General features: G+C 41.1%; 2 protein-coding genes across 2 annotated transcripts in view; one reads left to right on the plus strand and one right to left on the minus strand.

The window, feature by feature from the left end:
• LOC132260357 (semaphorin-5B) overlaps window positions 1–19,754 on the plus strand; it is a 44,091-nt gene extending 24,337 nt beyond the window's left edge. Inside the window, exons 4-12 of the mRNA XM_059758454.1 lie at window positions 14,478–14,682; window positions 14,757–15,265; window positions 15,389–16,394; window positions 16,461–16,533; window positions 16,787–17,120; window positions 17,358–17,527; window positions 17,597–17,761; window positions 18,029–18,381; window positions 18,460–19,754. Coding sequence (XP_059614437.1) covers window positions 14,478–14,682; window positions 14,757–15,265; window positions 15,389–16,394; window positions 16,461–16,533; window positions 16,787–17,120; window positions 17,358–17,527; window positions 17,597–17,761; window positions 18,029–18,381; window positions 18,460–18,705 — 3,061 coding nt within the window. The 3' untranslated portion in view covers window positions 18,706–19,754. The remainder of the gene's footprint in view (window positions 1–14,477; window positions 14,683–14,756; window positions 15,266–15,388; window positions 16,395–16,460; window positions 16,534–16,786; window positions 17,121–17,357; window positions 17,528–17,596; window positions 17,762–18,028; window positions 18,382–18,459) is intronic.
• A 229-nt stretch (window positions 19,755–19,983) lies between these two features.
• Window positions 19,984–22,770, minus strand: LOC132265767 (cysteine sulfinic acid decarboxylase). Its single transcript, XM_059766544.1, has 6 exons — window positions 22,574–22,770; window positions 22,279–22,466; window positions 21,147–21,765; window positions 20,785–20,895; window positions 20,492–20,725; window positions 19,984–20,433 (listed from the first exon to the last, which is right to left on the minus strand). Exons 1-6 carry the CDS (start codon window positions 22,688–22,690, stop codon window positions 20,242–20,244), a joined length of 1,461 nt encoding a protein of 486 aa, XP_059622527.1. The 5' UTR covers window positions 22,691–22,770; the 3' UTR covers window positions 19,984–20,241.
• Between the last annotated feature and the right edge of the window lie 698 nt (window positions 22,771–23,468).

Below are 23,468 nucleotides of genomic sequence, written 5' to 3' on the forward strand. Positions count from 1 at the left end.
CCACAACAAGTCGATTGCGGTGTGTGGGACATTTTCACTATTTGCGAAAAAAATCACAATCAAAATAAGAATAGATAAATATGTCCACAAAACACTAATTTTGCATTATTGTTTGCTCACCAACATGGGAGAGTTAACGAGAAAATTGCGGTGTTAAAAAGCGCTTTCAAGGAAATCTCACTTGAATCATCGGGATTTCATGCAAATTGAGGCGCGTAATCGTCCCAGCGGACTTGGAGTGGGTATTGAAGAAAGGAAATTTAAGTCCTATTGAAATTTGGTACATAAGTAATGAGATGGTTTCTGTCTGAATTACAGCCAAAAGAACTTTAAAAGACATTGCGAGTAGCTATTTTGTGCACAACATTGCCTGTAAATACTGCGGACGAGTACAGAAATTCCGCGGTAATTTACATAAAAAAAGTAAAGAAGCAGATTCACAAAAAAAACTACTGAGCAATTTTCCATGGAATTTCAGCGCGAAGACAAATTTGTACAATTGTTTAGCTCGCCTGCAATAGTTTGGAACATGGTAGGAATTGTGATTTATTAGGATTACTTTGGAGGAGAAGGGAGCGCGAATCTGTGCAGTATAATTAGAGCACCACAGGCCGAAGTGCCAAACGGGTGATCAGTAGGTGGTGTCGCCGTACTTGAGGAATTCACTTAAGAGTGACCCAAAGCGACCGACCTCACGCAACACTTCCATAAATAGCGGCCGAGCGATAGGAGACAATGTAGTGAGGTATGGCAATAAATAACGTTGATATGAGAACGCCATGTGGCACCAAAAACAACATCACCGACAAATCTTGCAATCCGTCAACTGTGTGATCGCCGCATGGTTATTATGCTGCAGATTAATCGCTGTATAATTCCCCATATCGAGTCAATAAATTCAAATGCCGAAATGCATAAATTTGCCGTGTGCAGATAAGGATTGTCGGATTGTCGCACCTCCTTGGCCACTTCTTGACCACGGCCCGCGCTTGATAATCGTTTTGGCGAGTCTCGGAATCTCCCCCTGGAGCACGGACAATTTTTGCCATGGTCGGAGCAGCACCAATAAATCATCTTACAAGTACAGATTGTTTGCTACTCTTCCAGTCATTTGTTGTTATTGTGACCAAATCATTGCACCTTCATGAATAGCCAAGAACGGTGCAGCCTATGGAAGTGGGCAATTTAAGCGACAGGAACCTGTTACTTGCATCCGCGCGCCATCGTAGACCTCTTACGTGATATAATTGTGTGGTGCAGAGCGGCGCCAGCGTTGGTTGTGCAAGTCTCTCTGTCTCATTACTGGAAGATTGTTCAAACCGGACTGGCACCACTCATGCGAGAAGGGGATATCTAATGCCATTAGATGATTGACTTTTTCAACATCAACACTCATAAGCATATCATAATTAATAGGTTGCTCATAAACACACCAAAGCACACTGATTATCCCTACGGGCACTGTCACGCCAAGGGATGGGCCATTCCTTGGCCCACGTAAATAAGTAGGAGAAAGGGAGAGAAGGCAAAAGGCATGAGACGAATCAATTTACCAAATTGACTTCTTATCGATCCCACGGTGAAGCGACTCTCCAGCCACTCAAGTGAGACTGATAGATTCTCCAGACATCTTTCTAATGTTCCCCTCCCCATCCACGAAAAGAGTTCACGATTGATTCCCAGGCACTTCTGTGCGAGGCTCCAGATGCACAGGAGGCTTCATAGTGCCAACATATCAACGCACACACATCTACACCTCCTCAGCTTCTCTCATGTCATGCAGAACATCCACAGCACCACGATCTCCTCATCAACTCCTCTTCACCATTTGCCTATCCGACCTGGTGTTTTCTCAAGTGACTCTGTGCTGTTGTCAACGGTGGTCCACGGGCAATCTGACAGAGACATTCATTTTTTCCACCACCGACCAGTTTTACTCACAACACAGAGACTTCTCCACTTCCCAGAGGGAAGAATAATCTTAGATTAGACATTGTACTGTCTGGAGGACGAGATGTTTGCAGCATGTTGAGCACGGTAATCTCGGCGAATGGAAGATGATCACCTTTGTGTGTGGGTGGCGAAATGAAAGCCTCACTTTTCTGATATTACCATTCTATCTTGTGAATTGCCCAGAGACACGTGTGAGGCAAGGACAGGTCATGTAGACGGGACCAAGAACATTACATGTCATACAACAGGGATTTGTTTTTAATTACATACGTTGAGAAGCTTTTGAATTTTAAAATGTCATAGAAGCGGTTGATTAAAGAGCAACGTAGTAAGATATCAAATTGAAAAACATTTTATGATTTCAACAAATGTACGATGAGACCTGAATTATGATAATTGCGATAATTGCCTTCTTTTACGTATATGATTTTCGAAAGTATCATTTGAGAAACACTAACAAGACGTACACCACGTCCAATTAATCAATTCACCTTGCGGAGGAGTGAAGCGCTGATATTTTGAGTGAAATGAGGAAAAGACTGAAGACTTCCAACAACAATCTCTTGTAATTTCCGCCTTTTTCTCACAAAAGTCCACACAGTATTGCAGAATCACGGATGATCTCGCTGGTAATCTCTAATGATGTCTTTCACAACCACCTCGCACAACATTACTACGCATTTGTGTTACTTTTTCCCAAGGAGACACCTTGTTTGATTCCACCCAGTCGTTTGAGTTCTGGATGTTGCGTGAAAGGCAAGTCCTCTTGCTGTACGACAGTCTCCTCTTGGGGCTCTTCGGGCCAGAGTTAGTTAATTAGTCGCGTGCGTGGGCGAATGGAGGCGCCTTGTCTGTTTCTCAATTCGCCAAACACACGCAAACATCTCATCATCATGTGTTGAATTACTGAGGATTAATTGTCAGATAAATTGCATCCAGCAGATTCGAGTGCAATAATTTCTCAAATATCTCCATATATTCTTTCCATTTCAATCTCAGCGGCTTTGCATTCATGGAATACTTATACTACAAAATGCGTTTATTTCATTTGCATTAATGACATATATTAATTCATGTCTTACCGCTAAATTGACACGTTTGACAAATAAATTGCAAATTCCTTCAATCTCCCTCCCTCCCCTTGCGTCGCCACGCGTCTCTATTATTTGGAATTTGAATTGTAATGCAGCAGGTTACAAGTGTTTGGAAATCCAATTTACATCAAGTGGTTGTCCGCTAAAGTTCACTGGAGAATCGAATGGGTGGCAACTCGCGTCAGAAAATATTTGATCGGGGCTTTCTTCCACCTCAAAATTCCTTCATACAATGGCATATGCTCTCTGAACAGACTATGGGTGGTTAACGCCATTCCACACTCTTCGTCTAATACGGCTTATTAAGATATATCGAAATCAAATTCACAATTTATGCAAAAAAGGCTGAATTTTGTGGTGGCGGCACACATTGCATAATCATAATGAGTGCCTCGCTCACATTGGGAGGGCAATTTCTTGACTCTGAGAGAGTGACTGCGACGACGCCATCAATTGCAAGGCGTCTGCGAAAAATCGGTCACCATTGCAATAAAATTATAATGGCACTCGGTGTATCTCTTATTATTAAAATTGATTTATGAAAGGAGCGCACTGCCGAGCGTTATTACCAAATTCATTCTCCGTGAGACGATTTATGCCATTTACCATGGAGATTTCCTCAGGACCCGATGAAAGGGACTGCAAAAGATGAGATATAATTTCAACTCAGCTGATGGTGTCACAATAACCAATTTCAAGTAGTTCAACTTTTATATTCCCCAGGCGATTGTTTACTCTTTTTTTGGTGAGAAGTAATCTTTATTGGCAACTTTGAAAGCGAGGCCAAGAGGATTGTAAACCTCACTAAAGCAACCCCATTAACAGTGGAAGAATGAGGATTCTTCAGTAGTGTGAAATCTTGTAGACCACCAGTGTCTGTGACATAATCATTGGAGAAGGATTTCTTCTTCTTATAATTACCTACATTTCCCTTGTAGGAAGCATTTGAATATCTCATTTGCAATTGATAGATTAATAAATTTCCCAGCATAAGTGCTTTTCTTAATCGAGAAAATCTAACATCGACCACACAATGCAGATTTCCTCAATAAATGGAAATGAGTTGCACTAAGAAAATGAGTCTGGCACTTAAGCAAGATGTGGGAGATAATATATATCTTGAATATCAGTGTAATTTTCAGAACATTTTCAATTTGTATTCTTCCAACCCACAATTATTATTATGGCATACAATAATGCAGTCGCACACCCTATATCACGCTAAATACAATGTAAAACTTCTTTCACCTCTCCTTCTTTCTTCTTTTTTTGCAATATTGAATTATGGACCTTTGTCATTTGGATATATCGCACGATATCAAATGCAAATTGAATTCAAACATAATTTTCATGCTTCTCTAATTAGATCTTTGTGCTTCAATAGAGCCTTAGCGAGATTATTCCATGTGTAACTACATACAATGTTTGTGATGCGGAAAATGTGCCAAATGTAAGGGTATTTGGTGGAAAGGTTTAATGTATGCATAGTTCTCTACTGCAATCTAGCCATAATCAGTGATTCACGGACGACGATATTGGGAGTTGCGCGCGGAAATTGAAATTGTTCGTTAAGATTTCAATAGATAGACGAATGCATAGGAATATTCCCGCAGCATGAATTCAATGGGAATGGAGGGAATAAAGCTGCAGCATAGCAATTGTCCTCATCCAGCTTAACAATATAATAATTCTTGTGCACATCCAACGGAGGCTCCATTTTAATTGACACACTATGCAATCGCGGGAAATATGAGGGGAATGCTCCGCCATCCCACTTGATGCCTCTTCAGTTTCACATTCGCCCGTTAGATCTGCCTCTGGAGGTGTGATTAGGAAAGGTCGTTTGGCCATTGAGATAGATTGGAAACAACTCCGCGAACGCCATAGGCAATAGGTTAGGTGAAGGTAAATGTCTCAACAGCAAAGATCATAAAAATCCATCTGGCGACACCCATAGTAAAATGATTCTTGCAAATCATACACGACAATCGAAAAGCGATACCCATACAATTGTGCTACACTTTCCATAGCAGCAAAATGTATCGATGAGAACACATCATTAGCACGTTGTTATGAAACTCAACTGTTTAGAGATTCTTGATACTCATTGCAATTATTGCACCAACAGCTAATTGGTGGCACCCAGTGTGAATTAATTACTGCGATTGATGGGCAAAAAGTCGCATATGCAAATACGCCATGAATGAGCGGGAAAATGTCCGTTGAAAATATAGTTCATTTGGCAATTGTCGCAAAATTATGGCATTATGCAATAATTACGCGCGCGCGGAATGCAATCATCCACTGAAGAAATCCTCATTAAAATGCAATATTAATGCCATTTCAGGCGTCAATTTACCAATGTTCCTTCTCACCATTCAAAATGTTCACTCAAAATCACTTGAGATAACAAGCAAAATGGTATCCTCATTCTTACTTTAAATATTAAGAGCATGACAAAAAGTGCCAAAATTTGCATATTTTTTTCATATTTGCCTTTTTCACAAAAGTGAAAATGTCCCAGTGTGCAGGATGCCATCAAAGTGGATATAAAAACGAAAAATATAAATTGACTATAAGAGAGCAATAATCACCGGCATTACACACCGAAACTCATTATCATTCCGTGACGAACTTTCATCTGCATTTTCGAGGCTTAAGCCTCTTGTCGTGCTGCACAAAAAACATTCAATTCAAACACAGTGTATAGGTTCGCTGGAATGGTCCGAAATATTTGGTAAATTGTGAGGAATTTTTCAATAAGAATTTTGGAAATTTTCCCACAAGTCAAAAGTACTTTAGATAATTTCGAGCAAGTTACGAAATAAATGATAAACTGGTTCTACACCTACTAATAAAAACTGTATAGTATTTGTGGTTTTTTTTATGTTTGTAACTTCTCCACTTCGTGATTAATTGCTTGTACAAATAGTTTCTCATATTAAAAAAAACAAACCACACTCTAAAAAATCAGCAATAAGACCTTCGCCTAAGAAACACTATGCAAAAATGTGACATTTGGCGTGCTTCCATTGTTTGGTATCTTTGGAATGAAATGTGGAGAATTTTTCAACTGCTTAAATTACCATGAAATTTAAGATCTCTTGAGGTGTGCATCGAATATTTCTATGTATAAATACCACGATGGAAAGTACAAAAAGACCCAGTTGGTTGTCCATAAAGAGTTATTTAATTTTATTATCGTGAACGCATATGCCAAAAAATCAACAAGTGCCACTTTTCTTGTTGTTTTTACTTCTCTCTGGACATCTCCTCATTTCAGTCCCGAGATTGAGTATCTTCCACAGTGTGTGCAAGGGTAAAAGGAGAAATTAAAATAACGAAAATACAAGACTTCTCTCGAACATCCCATGACAAGACGCTGGGCAAAAAAGTGGAGGAGAGACTCTCGGGGTGTAGAAAGAATCGTATAATATGCCTCGGCCTTGCCTTTGCATCGCCATCGAGTGACTCTGGAGTCTTCAAGGTAAACATTTTTACGGTATTTAAGCGTGATGGAGGTGCATCCATAAAGAAATTTTATTTCGTCATTTTATTATTATTAACGATTGTTTATTCCTGCATATATTCATACGTATTTATCTTTGGCTGCGTGCACGAGATGGTGAGACGTCGTAGCGGTAAAAGAGTTTTATTGTGCCATATTTTATTGTATTCGAAAAACAGAAATTATAGGTAGTATATCGAAGAGATTCCACGAAAATATACTTTTATTTCCTCTAAACAAGGTGATAATTTACCCGATTGTCGTGAAGCGAACTTAGAATAAATATCTGGTACTCTCCATGATGAACAGCCCTTCTTCTTGCCATCACTCTTGTCTGGACGCTTTCAGATGCAATTTTCTCAAGTGCGCACACTTTCCTGCCTCTTGGCTGTAATAACCCTCCACGAACTGAAGCACCAATGTTACCACTTATCCTCTGCGCCCTGCCACTTGTCCAACATTCAAATTGTAGCCGAGATTTTGAATTATTTGCGGAATCAACAATTATAAATGGAAGGTAATCCTGTACGATTATTTGCTCTTGCAAATTGTGCAATACATCATCTTGAGCTGAAGCTGAGCGTGATCAATCTCTGCACAGCCATCTGTCTGGCCTCACTTGCCATTCTATATGGAAGTTTATTCAGTCAGGATTGTGAGCAAAGAAAGTCTCTCCGTGAATTCATTCCATGGCATACACTCAAAATTGTGTCGAACGAGGGCGTTCAATTGAACACGAGGAATTTCGCTGCTGCAGACAATTTGGGACTTCCTCGTTTGTGTGTTAATAACTCAACAAGTTGAGCACTACAGCCAATTGTGTACTGAAAGGAGAGACATATTGCACAATCAAAACATTAAAGTATTTTCTTACAAGCATTCTCGAGCAATGTTATTATTTGCAACATGTAACCATATGTTCTGCTGTTACTGTTTGCCACCCCAAATGTATCACTCTCATGGTAACTCTTCCGCGTGTCTTCAAACGTTCAAAAAATTGAAGCATTTTCAAACACAAATTATAAGCTATAAATGCTCAAAAACCTGACAATAAAACATTTGAACGGCAAAAAGTTGTAAAAGTTGCTCTTCCACTCACTCATATCGATGTTCTACAGCACACTGAGACTTTTTCTTGGTCTCTTTGTTGCCTCCTGAAACACAACTTTTCCCTTTTAGCAAAAACACATCACATACCATTTCACACATGTATTTATTTTAGAAATCTTATACGCCTGAACAAGGTCTCGCCGGGTATTCTTCTCTCTGCCTGAGCCTTAGAAAGCAGCAGCAAAAAGGCGCGCCAATCTTGGCCAAATAGAGCAAGTTGTTGCCGCAGAAGTATGCAGCATCCCTAATCAATTAAATCCATGCTCGGTGGTGTTTCCAACTCAACCACTCATGTCTAAGCAAATTTTCATCTGTGCTACACGGAGATGGGCGGACCACTTCCATATAAGTCTTCCAATGTTTCGCGTCTCTCGAAAAGATATTCTCTCAATGTTGCGCGATTTTGCGCTCACTCCGGCATCTAAAGGCAATAGGGATGTGAAAAGTTTTGCAGTTTATTTCAAATGTACGCGTAGAGAGTGTATGGAATCCACTCTGTCCGGTGGCAATGAAGATTGGAGAACTGGAGGAATAATGTTGCAAAGGCCGAGACGGACACTCATTGAGCACCACAGAAGACTTATCAATGCGTGATTTATATATTGTCAGGTAGCCTCGTCTCAGTTGTGCGCCGAGGAAGTCTGATACTTTGTATTTTCTCAACTGGTTCGAGGCATCAAAGATAAATATAAATTCTTCGAATTGGCAAAGCTACGTCAAGAGATCTTTAATTACAAGATTTGGCAAATATTCTATATGCACGCAGCTGTAAATTTTGAACCAATCCTAAAGACAAACAGTGTCATTTCAAAAATGTACATAACATATACACATCTTCATCGATATATCTGGATGTAAATGGTCACGGATATTGGTTAAAACTTTATCAACATGTATACTCTCCAAGTCAATTCAATCTGCAGAGAAATGCAGAACTTAGGATAGAGAAAGGAACCTCAGGGGATCTGAAAACCATAACACCCTCTTTAATTTATGTGATAGAAAAGCTGACACAATACACACCACAATCATCCATGTTGGAATAGTTGCACATAGGAGGCAATTTGCATACACATTTGCCCGGTGGATCTGCTGTGAAAATCTCAATATCTCATCAGGCAGATGATTTTCCGTGTTGTTCACACCTCAATTTGAGTGCGTGATTGGCCTGTCCGAGAGAACATGGAATGTCAATTGCGCACGACGTTATATTCCAATTTGACTCATTGAGCTTGTCACTCCGCCAGTCACTATTTTAGCTTCTATCGATTGCTGCCAACATTGTGGAGTTTATGTGATCATCACATAGATTTCACACGCCATCCACTGCGATTTTAATAGAGTCACAAAACCTGGCGCTACCAGCAACCTCTTGGAGGTCACCAATAAATCGGGCGAAATGGTATGAGTCGCATTGCAAATTACTAGTGATAATTATTGCTTGTTGAGGCATTTGAGGTGGCATGGAAAATGCCAACAGTTCGGAATCACTTAACCTCCGTATCTATCAGATTTATCGTATAAACAATCAATAAAGCTTATACGGCGATTTCAGTTGCTCTGGCAGTGTGTGGTTCTATTCTCCATCTGAAATAGTCGGAAACTGTGTCAGAGATGGAGAGATGATTAATTGTGGATATGGGTATGAATTTGTATTCATTTTCCAATGGTCTTTGTCACTTCTACTGTCGCATTATGCGAGATGTTTTATTGCTCAGGCATTTCATGCTTCCAGCTCCCACTTCTGCTAGTCATCATAAAGAAGCTGTGGTTGGAGGCATTTTTAGCGAGTAGGTGTCCAATGTACATCATATTGGTCACCGAGTAGCTAATAATCAATTCTTCATTGCCATTTTACGATCGTGGCAAGATTGTGAGCAATGCCAGGAGATTCTGATGAATTTCCATGTGTTTTTCCTGCAACATCCACCAGATCCATCATTCCTTTATGCACCTGAACTCACAATCGTGCAGAGAGAGATTGGTTAATGTTTATTCCTTCATTAGTTGGCATTCGTGCACCACAAGTCCCCCATAAAAGTCCGCGAGATGCATTTTTATCTGGTGGAAAGCTGCGATATTTCATATATGTTGAGGAAAATGTGTGTAATGAGAGTGTCTTTCCCAACTCGGCACCATGTTTTATTCAACTCCCATGTAATTTACTCATCACACATACACTATGTGGCGAATAAGACGTCGCACGAACGGCTATGTAAATAATAACTCCAAAGTGTGAGATTCCATCAAAATCTATGGTCACATATTTGCATTATGCGAGGAGTCTGGGCATTTTGATTGCGTATGGGAGAAGTTATTCACTTGCCAATCTCTGTACTTTGTGGCGTGGATGGAATTTCGTAAGGATTTGTGGGACTAACAATACGAATATTGACACTTTGCCTCTAATTTATTTTGGCGCCACTTCTTTGTGCAATCCAAAAGACAAATTTCCATGCCCACTGATTAATACAGTGAATATTTAAATATCTCTCGGACTCGATCAATAACCATGTGGAATTTATGCAATCATTTCCCAGAATGTGTTTTGAGATAAAACTATTTGTTTCAACTTCTGATATCTCGCCTTAAGCTTGGGCGTAACGCTTAGTTTTACGAAAGGCTTTAGGATCAGCAGTATAGGGATTTAGAAGCGTTTTTTTTAGATTCACCTGTTTTGATAGTGAAGTAGGACAAACATACAGAAATACCTGAAGAAGCAAAATTGAAGAACTCATGTCTATCATTATCATTATTTGACTTGATTTGACCCAATTTACATCATTTCTTATCAATATTTGCCGAATAAAGAAGATAGTAAACAAAATAATCCCGCATATACAGTCATAAAAGTAGATTATCATCGGCCAAGATTGAATGGTTAATGTCTTGTTCATTTTAATAGACTGATGAGGCTAATTGAATTGTAATTACTGCAGCATAAGCGCTGATCTTGAGAAATTCAGAGCGAATTTAATAGCAGTATCAGGTAAACTATCTTCTAATTTTGGCCAATAATTGCCATAAATTTAGGTTCAGCAATTGAATCGAAGTCTAATTTTCACTCGCATCAAATGGAATTTATTGATTGCCGCTGAGAATATTGTTCACTTGTACAATATCTCACTTAATTGCAATCAAGTTCTGTAATTACATATGCTATGAGCTCTCTGTCGGGCTGTCTGAAGACAGCCAGAGTGCCTTCGATCATGTCAATTCCTGCCGCACTAGCAGAAATCATAGTGCAATATAATGTATATTTTTTCACTATCCACTTGTTCCACATTCCATATTTGTGGTGATTAAAATATTTAGTGTTGATCCAATTGAAATTTATGTTGTGTGTGCACAAGAGAAGTAAATCCTCCGCAATCGGAATCGATTGACTTTAAATTTCTATGTCACGGCGAGCACTAGTGCTGTTGTTCGACAATACTAAGAACACCGCCGTAATCTCCTCCATGGCAGACTTCATACGAAGGTGAAATAAATGCTATGGTTTTGTTAAAATGTGGGTGTTTATGTTGACATACACTATATAGTTCCTCGGATCGCAGTTTTATGTATCATACGGCACCTCCCCCTCTGATCTTCCCTGGCAAGACACTTTTTCGTCGAAGCATCGCACCATCGCTCATGTCATATAAAATGCACAATTTTATCTTCCTCCTTTTTTGTCTCTCTCGCAACTAAAGCATATTTTATTGTGGTCGCACACACTTCTTACCTTGATGGTAAATGTGATGTGTGTCCATAAATAAATATAGCAGCGAAAAAAGAAATTGAAGTGTGTAAATTGTGGTGTGTTGATTGTGTTGTGAGTGCATTTACATTTTAGAGAGCGGGACTAAATCAAAATCTATGCAGCTGAATGGATTTTAAAGAGCTTGAAGAACACGGGGAGAATAAATTTTCGTGTTCTTTGTCTCAACAATTTCGTTGTGGGGCGTGACAAAGAATATACCATACAATTTTCCTCATTTTTCTCACTATGCCCCTTTTCATTGTTTATACTCTGTGCCCATCATATCACTATAACACTGTTTGTTTTTACACATGGTGAAAGTCACAATTCTCATCACATGAGAGATCTCACGTCAAAATTTAACCTGTGATTAAAAGGAAAGCTCTCTTTCTCTCTCTTTCGCCCTCGCTCTAAAGTCACGGCATTTTATCTAATACCCCTTTTCCTTCGTGGAGTCAAAGAAGAAACCATTTGCCCGGGTCGTGAAACGAGGTGATGAATAATGGCAAAGAGCAATGAAGCCATCTGAGGATAATTTGTGAGATTGGCACAGAAAAGGCACCTTTTTATTACTTTATGGTCCATGAATTTGGCAAATTCACCTGAAACTTCACAGCTCTTCCCCACCACCATAAAGGCAGCCATTAAGTTTGGAAGAGGCTCAAGAAAAAAATCAATTATGATTAGCAGCTGTGAGAATTTATTTGCTCACCAGAAATTAACAGTCTTCCAAGAATGACTTTCCGATATTCCCCAACACTACCATCCCCTTCAATATAAGATGTTCTCTTGCTTTATTTTTCAACTTTGAAACGAAGAGACTCGCAGAAAGCACAGATACTGTGAATGTGTGAGACACACAATAGAAGCAATAGGAATTAAATATAATACAGTCCAAAATTTTATGTACCAACATAAATGCATTGTAAGTGCCAATTTATAATAAAGAATTAAAGTGAAATATTTTCAAAAATTATTCAACTGATATTCTAAGAATTCACCACAAAAATCCTCCTATCCAATAAGCTCAGCAAGACTCCTCGGCTCTTTTTACCGGTCAATTGGTTATACTTATTCTGAGTTTGTATCAAATGACTTTATTTTCCTTTTTCTCTTTCGATTCCCTCCTTCGTGTCTTGAAATCTTCTCTGTCCCGACCGACTTCGAATGTACAATAAAACGCGTAACGAAGCATCGTTTCAAGTGTAATAAGCAAATATAATCAGAGTGAGGCGATTAAAAACTGCACTCCAACGGTTTATTGTTCCTCACCACACTCTGTGCCCATGAGCCTGGTGCGAGATTCTCCATATGACCCCCTCACTCTCTGTCATGACGTAGGTTGAGCAAATATAAGGCACAATAATTGTGAACTGAATGTGGTTAGTGAACTGGGAAAACTAGCAATTTCACCTCCTCCTCATTATAAAATGTGAAGTTTCTCCATTATTTGTGCTATAAACATTAATCGGATATAAAACATCGATATTTAATTTGAAATCCTTTTTATCACATGGTTATATTGGGTAGAGTGTGGCTGAGAGGCGAGGTAGTAATTTTCATTAAAAATCCATTCTCGGGTAATTCTGGTGGTAAAATGGTGTCTTGTGGGAAAATTAAATATGAACAAATGGGACACGAGAATCCATATAATCATTTTATTATACGTAGCTCATCTACAAGCCATTCCCAGAGACTCTCCGCAATGTATTTTTGTACAGTGATTACTTGATTGCACAATTATATGAGCTTTAGGAATGACAGACGTAGGGTTTCGACGAATTTAATGTAGGAGTGAGATATTTTAAACGATACACTCAACATATCGCTGATTAAGGTTAGATCATAATGACACACCTTTCTTAAGTAGGAGATTGCCAATTAAAATCAAATTTGGTGAATGCTCAAGGTCGAAAGCAACCTGTCCAGTGCGCAAACAGACTTCTGAGAAGGCGAAAGAGGAGGAAAAGAATTTAAATTCTTTCAGGGAACATCTCTTAATGATCTCCTGCTCGACTCTTTCGCCATGCCCCATCGTGGTGAAGGTGTGCATGTAGCGGCAAAAGAAAAGCGGTTTTCTTCACACTCGCGACCTGAAATGAAAGGTGAAAAGGAATTAAGGCATACCTGAAAGTGGTGAAGCGAGACGCAAATTCAAAGTTTCACCGCGATAATCCATTTTGCACACTTTTTTCACACCATCAGATCCAAGTTCAAAGTGACTTCTTATGCAACGCGAATGCGAGACCACGAGAAATTTTAATGGTCATTTTTATGTTGCTCATCGACATATTATTATATTAAATCGACGAGGCTGAAAGTGCTTGGGCATTTTTTATACTACTCGATGGCGTGCGTGTGATTATTTTAAATATAGTATAAATTTCATTTTAATAGCTTCCATCTTCCAATATAAAAACCACCATTAATGTACTTTTAAGGAAATTAAGATGTCGCATTCGAGGCGCTGAAAGAGCCGAAGTAATGCAAAAAGCGTCTTATTGTGCAATTTGGCGCTATATTGTAAAAAGAGTATCAAAATACTTTTCTCTGCTGTCCAGTGGAACATGATACAGGAGATATGTTATTTGTGAAGAAATATCCATCCTACCCCGCACTATGATGTAATTTGTTGGTTTTAGTCACTTAGGCGGAAAAATAAAAGTCTGATAGGTCTTTTTTCATCATAATAATCTCATCTACCCACTCACTGAATTATACCTCTTATGATAGATACCACGCCATTCGACAAATGACCACCAAAGTCACAGGAATTTCTCTGTGGAATAACAACTGGGGCGATGTAGGAAAACATACCGTGGACTTTTCATTAAAATTCACAAACAATGTCCCGAGGACATGTCGTTGCGCCAGAGATGAAGAGAGAGAGAGAGAGAGAGAGAGAGGGAGAGTTTAATTAAATTATAATTGTGAACTTCTCAGTGGAATACTAAAATATCTGTCGTGTACTGGCCTAAGGAAGATTTATACCTAAATCTCTGAGACAATTTTTCAAGCAAGTCCATGAAGGAATCCGAGCCTAATCCATTATTACCACTCTCCGCAGGGACACACTATATCGCCTGTCGTTTGGCCTCGAAGTTCGTGAGAGGATGCCCTGGGAGGCTTCCACATCGATCCAGGAGACATGCCAGAACAAGGGTCAAAGTGAAACCGACTGCCACAACTATATTATGGTGCTACAGAACTATGGTAATCGTCTATATGCGTGCGGAACGTACGGCTTCAGTCCTTTTTGCTCGTGGCGTCAGGTGAGGTGTTAATTTGTAACTTTGAACCCTACCTCACCGACGGGTGTATTAATGACGCACATTTTCCTGGGCAGATGGAGAATCTGACGGTGCTGAATTATGACAAGGGTGTAGCAAAGTGTCCTTTCAATCCTCATGCCAACATCACCGCCCTCATGACCGACAATGGGCAGATTTTTGTTGGCTCCCCCACGGATTTTTCTGGCTCGGATCCAGCCATCCTGCGGGCGGACGTGGCACAGGACAACTCGCGTATGCTGAGGACGAATCAGTACAACTCCAAGTGGCTCAACGACCCACAATTCGTCGGCAGCTTCGAGGCGGGAGACTTTGTCTACTTCATTTTCCGGGAGACGGCGGTGGAGTACATAAATTGTGGTAAAGTGGTCTACTCTCGCATTGCCAGAGTATGCAAAAATGATCCTGGCGGCAGTCACATCCTGAAGGACAATTGGATATCATTTCTCAAAGCCAGACTGAACTGCTCTCTGCCCGGGGAATATCCCTTCTACTTCGACGAGGTTCAGGGTGTTTCCTACTCACATGAGGAGGGAGTGCTTTATGCTACATTCACAACGCCGATGTAAGTAAAATACATATAATCGTGAAGAATATACTGAAATAAAACTAAAAAAAAACTGAATATATTTCCAGCCATCATGCAAATATGCTATAATTAATTTAATTTTTTCCGTATATATTTCAGTAATAGTATTCACGGATCTGCAATTTGTGCCTTCAACATGTCAGCCATTCATGCTGCCTTTTCGGGTCCGTTCAAGGTGCAAGAGTCTGTGGGATCTGCCTGGGAGAGGCAAGATTCGCCACACCGAGATCACTATGAATGCAAAATGGGTCGCGGAAAAACAGCCCAGAGACACCAACTTCTCGATTCTTCACGCTATCAATTGATGGATCAAGCTGTTCAGGCAACAACTCTGCAGCCCCTTCACTATTCTCGTCTCGAGCGATTCACTCATATTGCCTTGGATATGATTTCCACGAAATTGCATGAGAGCGTGAGGGTGATCTACGTTGCGACTGAGGAGGGGCAAGTGAAGAAGATTTCTGTGCTACCGCGGACGAAGGACACGTGTGTGGTGGAGATTTGGCATCCTGAGGCCAGTCCCAACACACGAATCCGAACTATTCAGTTTCTTAAGGAAACAGAGGCGCTGTACATCGGCACAGATCGGGCTCTAATGAAGATATCAGCTTATCACTGTAATCGTCATGTGTCTAAGGCCAGCTGTCTGAACGCCATGGATCCCTACTGTGGTTGGAATGAAATGCTCGAGATGTGCACTGGACCGCCGAGTGGAGACACTTTGGCCAGATATTGGGTGCAGAATGCCACAGAGTGTCCGGTGCTCACGGCTCCGGTGGATGGGAGTTGGTCCGCCTGGTCAGACTGGTTTAAGTGTGCCCAGTCATCTGGAGGTTTGGTGTCTGAGCACACTTCAAACACCGACACTTGTCTCTGCCGTAGCCGCTCGTGCGATAATCCAGCGCCAAAGAATGGCGGTGAAAAGTGCACAGGAATGCCCATTGAAGTGACAAACTGCACGGTTCACGGCGGCTGGACCGAGTGGAGTCCTTACTCACAGTGCTCCCAATCCTGCGGTGTGGCTGTAAAGACTAGAAGACGCACATGCTCCAATCCCAAGCCAGCTAATGGCGGCAGAGTGTGTGTGGGACCTGATCGTTCTGAGGTAAGAGTCAAAGATGCAACTTCATGCACTCGCAATTCACCGTAATTTCTCTTTATCTCATCTTAGATCTACTGCACGATGCTGCCTCCGTGTCCAGCACCTAAGCAACCCGCCATCGACGGAGGCTGGGGACCTTGGGGTAATTGCTTTAATCAATTGTTCACTAGATAAGAGCGATAAGACCATAAACCTCTCGTGATCAATTGGAAATGAAATTCACATTGCTTAACGTTAAGCAATCTCTCTTTTTACCCTAAAGTGGAGCAACTGAGATGGTTGTCCTATGATAGGGAGCTCATTAAAAAATTTCTCCACCTGCAAAATCTCTGTATTTCCCTGGAGTTCTTGACCTCCTTTCACAATGCCTCTTGTTTAATTTTCACACCGTACAGGTGCCTTTGGGGACTGCAGTTCACCATGTGGAGGCGGCTTCAGAATTCGTCGCAGAAAATGCGACAATCCCACACCGCAGAACGGCGGCATAGACTGTCCCGGGTGCAGTATTGATTACGAGATCTGTAACAGTCAACCTTGCGCTGAGGTAAAGCGCCTCAGCTCTTGGACGCCGTGGTTAATGGAGTTGAATGGTACAACAGGTGACGGCGGCCACACAGAACGGCGCTTCCGCTATCTATGCAAAGCCTCAGTGGCTGACTCGTCAACGCTGAGGATCGCCCTGGCCAAGGAGGAGACGAGGATTTGCCAGCCAGATGGTACATGCCAGAGGTAAGAGCTTCGGCTGATAAGGAAATTCAACAGAAATTAATTCACACTTTATCAGTGCCGCTCTCAATTGCCTTAATTGAAGTCTTATCGGGTTTTTCACCGCACAAAAATTCACCAATACCGCCAATTTAGCATTCCGATGGCCTTTTATTGTAAATCGATTTTGCGAAGAGTGCCCAGATTTTATCATGACAACATCCCAAATATGCTTTCACTGTGCGATTTTTCTCTCGGCAGAAACGGCGACAACTCCGACGCCGGATGGGGAGAATGGGGTCCGTGGGGACCGTGCAGCGTCTCGTGCGGTGGAGGGCAGCAGTTCCGGATCCGACAGTGCGACAGGGGCAACGGGGAATGCGACGGCACTGGCAAGATGGCAAGAGCATGTGCCACTCAGGCGTGCAGAGGTGAGAACGTGCACTCGAATCCACTTTGACTTCCGACTCTCATGGATTGATGCGAAATGAATTTTTCAGGCCAATGGGGATGCTGGGGCGATTGGTCACCGTGCTCTGTATCCTGTGGCATTGGAAAACGTACCCGAACTCGCCAGTGCCTTTCAGCGACAGATTCCAGCGATGGCAGCGATTGCGATGGATCCGGCATTCAACAAGAGATTTGCGAAATGCCAAGCTGTGACAGTGAGTGTTTTCTATGCAGCGCCGTATTTCCTGAAAAAAGGGGTTTACCTCCTCCATATCCGGTTTTCCCATAATGTTTCTTCTCTATACTTAAATCATTTAAACGGTCACTTTTTATATGAATATTTACGGGTGAGATTCGCTGTATTTTTTCAAACTTCTTAACATTGGAAGTGATTGAAATTCAAATTTATGAACCTTCTATTACATCGACTCATAGAAATTTGCACTCTCAGATATTTCATGAGATTCCTTGTGCACTTTCAGCATTCCTGGGATGGAGTCAGTGGAGCGAATGGAACGAGTGCAATCCCGATGGCGAAAGAATTCGAACTCGGAAGTGTCTCACCACAAATCCCACTTCGAAGGAGTGCCAGGGCGAGGAGAGGGACGTCCGGCCCTGTGCTCCGCCAGCGGCTGCCAACACAGACACTGCCTCTATTGGCATGACAAGCCTTTTCATCATCCTCATCCCCACGATTTTGCTCTTCTGCTCACTAACATTCTTCGTGACTCGCGCCAGGTACACGAGAAAGCCTCCGCTGGGCATCAAAAACATTCCCGGGTCACCGTGCTACGACACATACCCCAATCAATATTCCAGCCTCCCCACGAAGGATGTGAGTAGAAAGAAAATGGAGCGCATTAGGGATTCACGTCGAACATCATTTCTCACGTGTGTATTTATTGTTTTACAGTACCCTGAACCCAGGCAGAAGCCTAAGAGGCAGTCGTCCTTCAATTCCCATGGCTCGAGCAGTTCCAAGAACATCCCCAATGGACATGGGACACTGACAAAGTCCAATAACATGATGGGTAATCACACACCCAAAGTGCTCTCGAAATCGTTCGAACCAGACACAGCCACAATCAAAAGGAATTCCCATTCACTCAACAACGTCAGACCCCCAACGAGATCCATCAATGACGAGGAGAAGTTCTGAGTCAATTTGCTGGCCATGCCAACCAGCTTTGTAGAAAATCATTTGAACATAACGCATTGTCGCATGAGAAAGTACAAATTTATGCATCATCGAAGAGAGCATTTATCGTCATAGCACATTCTTCAAAATTACTGCAATATCTGAGGCAAGTGTTGCCCAAACTGATAGGATAATTGTAAGAGAAAAGTTTAGATTGTAGAACTCATCTTTTCACTATATAGACAGAGAAACGTCATCTCTCTTTTGTAATATTACTACAAATTTCACATGTGAATGAGTGCCAAATTATGTTACACGATTAACAGTTAAAACTTCAACGACCTGTATAATTTTAAAAATCGTGACTTAATTTTTTCCCATATAATCAAATCGCTGCCAAGCCAGTTACTGCTAAACTACTTCAAAATCATATACATAGATTTAAATACTAATGTCTATTGTGATGTTAGGTTTTAGATTTTTTAGGTGAGAAATTCCATAAAAAATTATACAAGATTTGCATTTTATTAGGATGTCTATTCCGTTAAAGAAAGTCTGATTTGTAGCTAATATAATTTCGCTAAGTGGTTGGAATGATTCCTTAAAATGATAATCCTTTTAAGTAATTTTAAAAGCTTCAATTTACAAAATAACCAAAAATCAGCATTGTGTTGTGTAGCTTATCAGCAACTGCTAAGGTTATTAAATGTGCCATTTAGCAAGGTTAGCATAGACTCTTTTGTAATGCAAGATTTTTCGTATAATTTTATTTGCTAGATTTGAATATTAATTCATTGTAACATGAATCAGTAGCTCATATTGAGTGATTTCTAGATTTATTCCATACTTTATAGTGTGAAATGGTAGCTCATAAGGACGTAATTTGATGTAAAAGGAACGTGTAAAGGATTTTAGGCTACTTAACAGTGAATCCTAAATTGCAATAACAATTTTGTCTATTTTAGTTTATTAAGAAACTTACAGTGAAAGACAAAAATGTGAATAATTCAAGTTAATCTATAATCGAAATTTATACGGAGCTCAAATAAAATTTTCTTTTGTAAATCCAATTAGTGTCAATTCACTCATATTGTGGGTACTTCAGTGCTGATTAATGAGCAGCTATAAATTCAGAAGTCTCGGCAGAAGCCCTCTTATCAACCGCGATCATGACAAGAAGTGTAAATCAATTTTGTCTGAAAGTTATCAAATCTCAAGAGGTCTTACGATGTGAGTAAATTACAATCATATTTAGAATTTCCTCGTAAATTCCTTTTCGTGAAAAATCATGCTTTATTTCTCCAGATATTTAAAAACTTTTATTCCGAATACTGTCGGTAATAAAATTCCATGATCTCTTATTTTATTTAAAGTATTTACGGGTATATCTTATGAAATATCTCCACATTCCACTGCTCACTAGGAGCTGAGGAATAGTCAATCTGCCTATAGTGGGATGACATGTTAGGAGAATGATAAGAATGTATGGCAGATAAGGTTTGGCAATTTTGTGACCCTTTCAAGACACAATACTGATTGTCGCACGCTGGGAGGGCTTCACGGGAATGCGAGGCTATTGCCGAACTGCTCTATCTGGATGATGAATTGGTCAATGTCGTTGCGGGAAAAGGATGGCTGACAAGTGATAACCATCCGAAAGAAGTTCCCAATGCCCTTATGCAGCAGCGGAGTGAATCCCACCATCATGGAGCCAGCTTTGACCATTTTCTCCTTAATCAATGGCGCGACCTGTGAGGAAACAATCTTTAGAGCCACTCATAGAGATAAACTTACAGACTGTAATTGCCTTATAGAGATTTTTCCACCAATCCTGTGTCTCCTCCTGATCTCGCATCTTCTTAGGAATATACCAGAAGCAGATGTTTGTGTACTGAAATTCATCCAGGACCAAGCGAAATCCAGGCCTAGATCTCAATTGGTCCGTCAGATACTGACTCATCTCCATGGCGTTATCCATTTTCTCTCCCAAACCTTCAATGCCACGAACCTTCATCATCAGCCACAGCTTAAAGGCGTCCACCTTCAATGAAAAATCGAGTATTACAAACTTGAACAATTCTCACTCGACGGAATCCGCACCTTTCTGCCACATTGAAAGCTTTTGTCGCCTGTGTCAAAGGAGATGTCGTAGAACTTATCCTGCTGGAAGAGATAGTCTGCATTGGCACAGTTGCACTTGTGCAGCATATTCTGAAAATTGAAGAGAAATTGTGACTTTGCGAATATGATTTCTCCCCCTGATTTCTTTAAACATTCAGGAAATCCGCAAAAAAGATACAGATAAGGATGAACTCTCTAGAGATTAGATTTTGTATTGCCGCATGAGTTCAACGGACGTATCAGAGAATTGAATGGGAGTGTAAGTGAGTAAAAAATCACGTATTCGGCATTTATGAAAAGTGATAAGAAACAAGTGGAAAAAATACACTACTTCCTCTCACCTTTTCGCGAGCCAACAAAATTGAGCACTGAAGAGGCGCTCCGAGAGTCTTGTGAGGATTCCACGACAGAGAGTCTACCCTTCCTGATCCCGCGAGAAGTCCCTTGTACCGTTGCGAGAGAATAGCAGAGCCCCCAAGGCATGCGTCCACATGCAGCCAAATTCCAGCCTCCTCACAAACATCCGCCAATTTCTCGAGATCATCAAAGGCCCCGAGCACGGTTGTTCCCGCCGTTGCATTCACGAAGAACGGTCGACGACCTCCACTTTTGACTCGTTCAATGGCCTCCTTCAGAGCGTCCGGCCGCATTCGCCCGCGATCATCTGTGGCCACGGTCTCCAGATTGTCCAGTCCGATGCCCATCCAATGTGCAGCTTTCTTGATGCTGTAGTGTGCATCTTGAGACGTGAAGGCCACCAGAGGCTTGGATTCGAACATTCCGGCGGATTTGTAGCGCGGATCCAGCCGAAAACGGGCCAGGATCATCGCATACATGTTGGACATGGATCCGCCGGGACTAAAGATTCCATCACCACTGGGAAAATTGAAGAGATCCAGGCACTTCCGAACCACGGAGTCTTCTATTAGGGTGAATACAGGACCAACTTCGAAAGTGTATCTATAAAAAATTAACAAATATACAAAAAATATGCATTTTCTCACCAAAATTTCATTTCTTACACAATTAGACAGATTATTAGTTTAACCGAGTCAGATTTGTGATAGATTGCACGAAGCTATTCAAATGTTTGTCTTAAATGCTCAAATTACAGCTTGAATTCACGTCACTGGAGATTTCAACTACGATTGCATAGATTTAATCATGCTCATAGCATGCACTTCCCTCATTCCTCTGATGATTTACAGAAACATAGAGATAAGACTCGCAAAATGTGCTGAAATATTTTTTCCCTATGAGTGTAATCTGTATTTCTCACTTATCTCCGTGTGTTTCCTCCTCGGTATAATTAATAATTAATTAATAAAGTAAATAGGCAGTTGATTTATGAGTGGAGAGCGAGAGTATTTCAACCAATTGAGTGTTTATCAGAGACAATTGAGGCGTAAGTTTAATCAGTAATTACTCTTGTTGAGATATAGATGGAATGAGGTAAAAAAAATCTATACTCACTGGCTAGTATTGAGTGCATCGGTGATCCAAGAGCCGGCCAGGCCGAAGGGATCGCAGCCGCCAAAGAGTTGATTGCAGAAGAATCGATGACCCGTCTTGACTGAGTACTTTAACACGAGGCGGCACATTTCCTCCGCCTCGTCCAAAGTGCGTGGCACTTCAGTGTCCAGAGACACGTCGATGATTTTCTGCAAATAGAAGGGCCAGAGTTATTATCTTTCTCCTTTCGAAGAAGGGGATTTCATGATAATGCAGTGGGAATGAGTTTTGTGGGAAAAATCCCAAAGAGACTCACCGCCAGATCGTGAGGATAGTGAAAGTCCACGACGGAGGCTTCGGGTGGCGTGGGAAGGACCTGTTCCTCGCACAGGAGTCGATGCACTCTCTCGAGAAATGCCCATTCTTCTGCCATTGCTTTTGACGATCACACGGAAAAATTCCACAAGTTTCACCTCTCAGAGTTGCTCAAGAAGAAGCATCAAGACGTTGCCTCGGCAGAGATTGGACGGAGACTGGCTCGGCTGAGCTTCTTGGCGATTGATCAGCCGAAGGCTCGAGAGCCGAATTGCTCAGCTGTTGATTTTATCAATCGCGCCAAACTTGAGAATTGTAGGAGTGAAAGAGACGGCGCATATTGGCCTGATAAAGTCTCTAAAATTGCCAGAGAGGTGATCATGGGATGCTATCATCTCCTCGAGGGTGATTTTGCCTGCATTCGGGCGCATTTCAATCTAGCGAAGACACAACTCATAGTCATAAATATGTGTGTGCAATTATTTACGCTTTGCGATGTAATCTTTCGCCACGGCCAGTCTTCCATCCTCCGCATGAGACTCTTTCACGGCAATTTACTTCTTTTCCACTGAAGTCGTCTCTTGGGGTGGCACTCAAAGCTTGGGTTAATTAAAAAGAGGGAGATTGTGTCACTCGTGGGAAAAATTATTACTTTTCTCCGTTTCCCTCCAACCACCTTGCGCTACACATTGACGCACAACCCGCACAACCGTATATAAACAGGCATTGAGGCATCGTAGTCTCATACAGAACCCAATGCATGATGAGTGAAAATTAGAAAAACCATGAATACCGAGATTGGGAGGGAAATTTGTCATCTATCATATATATATGTGGGGCAATCGCCGCACTCTCTATTGGGAAAATTGCTCTTGTCTCTGAGCTCTCATTTACTA

The sequence above is a fragment of the Phlebotomus argentipes genome, unplaced genomic scaffold (assembly GCF_947086385.1).
Source record: "Phlebotomus argentipes unplaced genomic scaffold, Phlebotomus argentipes genome assembly contig_6, whole genome shotgun sequence".
Classification (NCBI taxonomy): Eukaryota; Metazoa; Arthropoda; class Insecta; order Diptera; family Psychodidae; genus Phlebotomus; species Phlebotomus argentipes.